The sequence below is a fragment of the Corylus avellana genome, chromosome ca2 (assembly GCF_901000735.1).
Source record: "Corylus avellana chromosome ca2, CavTom2PMs-1.0".
Taxonomy (NCBI): Eukaryota; Viridiplantae; Streptophyta; class Magnoliopsida; order Fagales; family Betulaceae; genus Corylus; species Corylus avellana.
This window is the reverse complement of record NC_081542.1, coordinates 5,095,679-5,096,891: the sequence shown is the minus strand read 5'-3', so window position 1 is coordinate 5,096,891 and position 1,213 is coordinate 5,095,679. Positions and strand designations below refer to the sequence as shown.

The following is a 1,213-nucleotide window of genomic DNA, read 5'->3' as shown; positions in this document are numbered from 1 at the left end:
ACTCTGTGCCAGTTATAAAACTCCCAACTATCCCAGGATTCCATATCTCCTGGCTGGTTGTCCTATAATAAGTTCAGTTGAAGAAGAGAAAACAGGTGAAATAGCACAAAAAACAGAGGAACAAGAACAAGGAAGAGAGAAAACGAAGAAAGAAAGCAACCCAGAAAGCCAATAAAGGAAGAGAGAGAGAGAGAGAGAGCTTGTTGTCAAAACAATGGCCGGGTTTTTCTACTCTTCAGCCATGCTTGGGATCTGTGCATTGGTCTTGGTTCTTCTCGGATCATCATCCACCGTCCATGCAGGTGGATCCCACGGCCACCAGCTGGGATGGCTACCCACCAGATCGCCCTGCAAGGGCACCATAGCGGAGTGCCTGGCCGGGGACGAGTTTGACCTGGACTCTGAGATCAGCCGGCGCATTCTAGCCACCAGCAGCTACATCAGCTACGGTGCGCTGCAGAGGAACTCTGTGCCCTGCTCTCGACGTGGGGCTTCCTACTACAACTGCCAGCCTGGCGCTCAGGCCAATCCCTATAGCCGTGGCTGCAGTGCCATTACAAGGTGCAGGAGTTGATTTCTTCTTCTTTCAACTTTTTTCGTTAATTTTTGGTTTTTTTTTTTGAAATGGGTTTGATTGTTATACATGAAGAAAGCGAAAGAGAGAGAGATTGTTGGTGTTGGATCATTGTTGTTGTTATAATTATATTTGGATATCTCTGTACAAGATTATGTTTGTTTTTAGTATTCTTTCCAAGCTTGTGTTTATTTAGGATCAAGATCTCAGCTTTACCTCTACTTGGGCTTTCTGAATCTCTGAATTTTTTTATCTTCTGTGTTTTATTTTTTTCTTCATGTTGGTTAATGGATTTATCTGGTTTGTAGGGATTGTTTAAACTTTTGTTTAATTTTTGTTGTTATTTTTATATTTTATATTTCTTTTCTGCTGCATGATTTATGTCTAGTGGTTGGAATTTACTGGGATTTTGGTAGTCTTCATGGAGCTTGTTTCTTTCAAATTTGAAATGCTCTTTTTCTTTTTCCTTCCCTTTGTGAGGAAAAAGGTGGTGAGCAAGTAAAAAGAGAAGGGAGAAATGAAATAAAGCAAAACAAGAAAAAGGGCTACAGAGAAAAGGAGAATTCTTGAGCTGCAATGAATAGTATGGATGGGTATAGAAAATTAAAAGAGCAATTATTTTCACCAAACCAGTTTGTG

The 1,213-nt window shown here is 40.7% G+C and overlaps 1 protein-coding gene across 1 annotated transcript; it reads left to right on the top strand.

The window, feature by feature from the left end:
- LOC132171863 (rapid alkalinization factor) lies at positions 1 to 876 on the top strand. Its single transcript, XM_059583274.1, has one exon. It carries the CDS (start codon positions 215 to 217, stop codon positions 572 to 574), a length of 360 nt encoding a protein of 119 aa, XP_059439257.1. The 5' UTR covers positions 1 to 214; the 3' UTR covers positions 575 to 876.
- Positions 877 to 1,213: the final 337 nt, after the last annotated feature.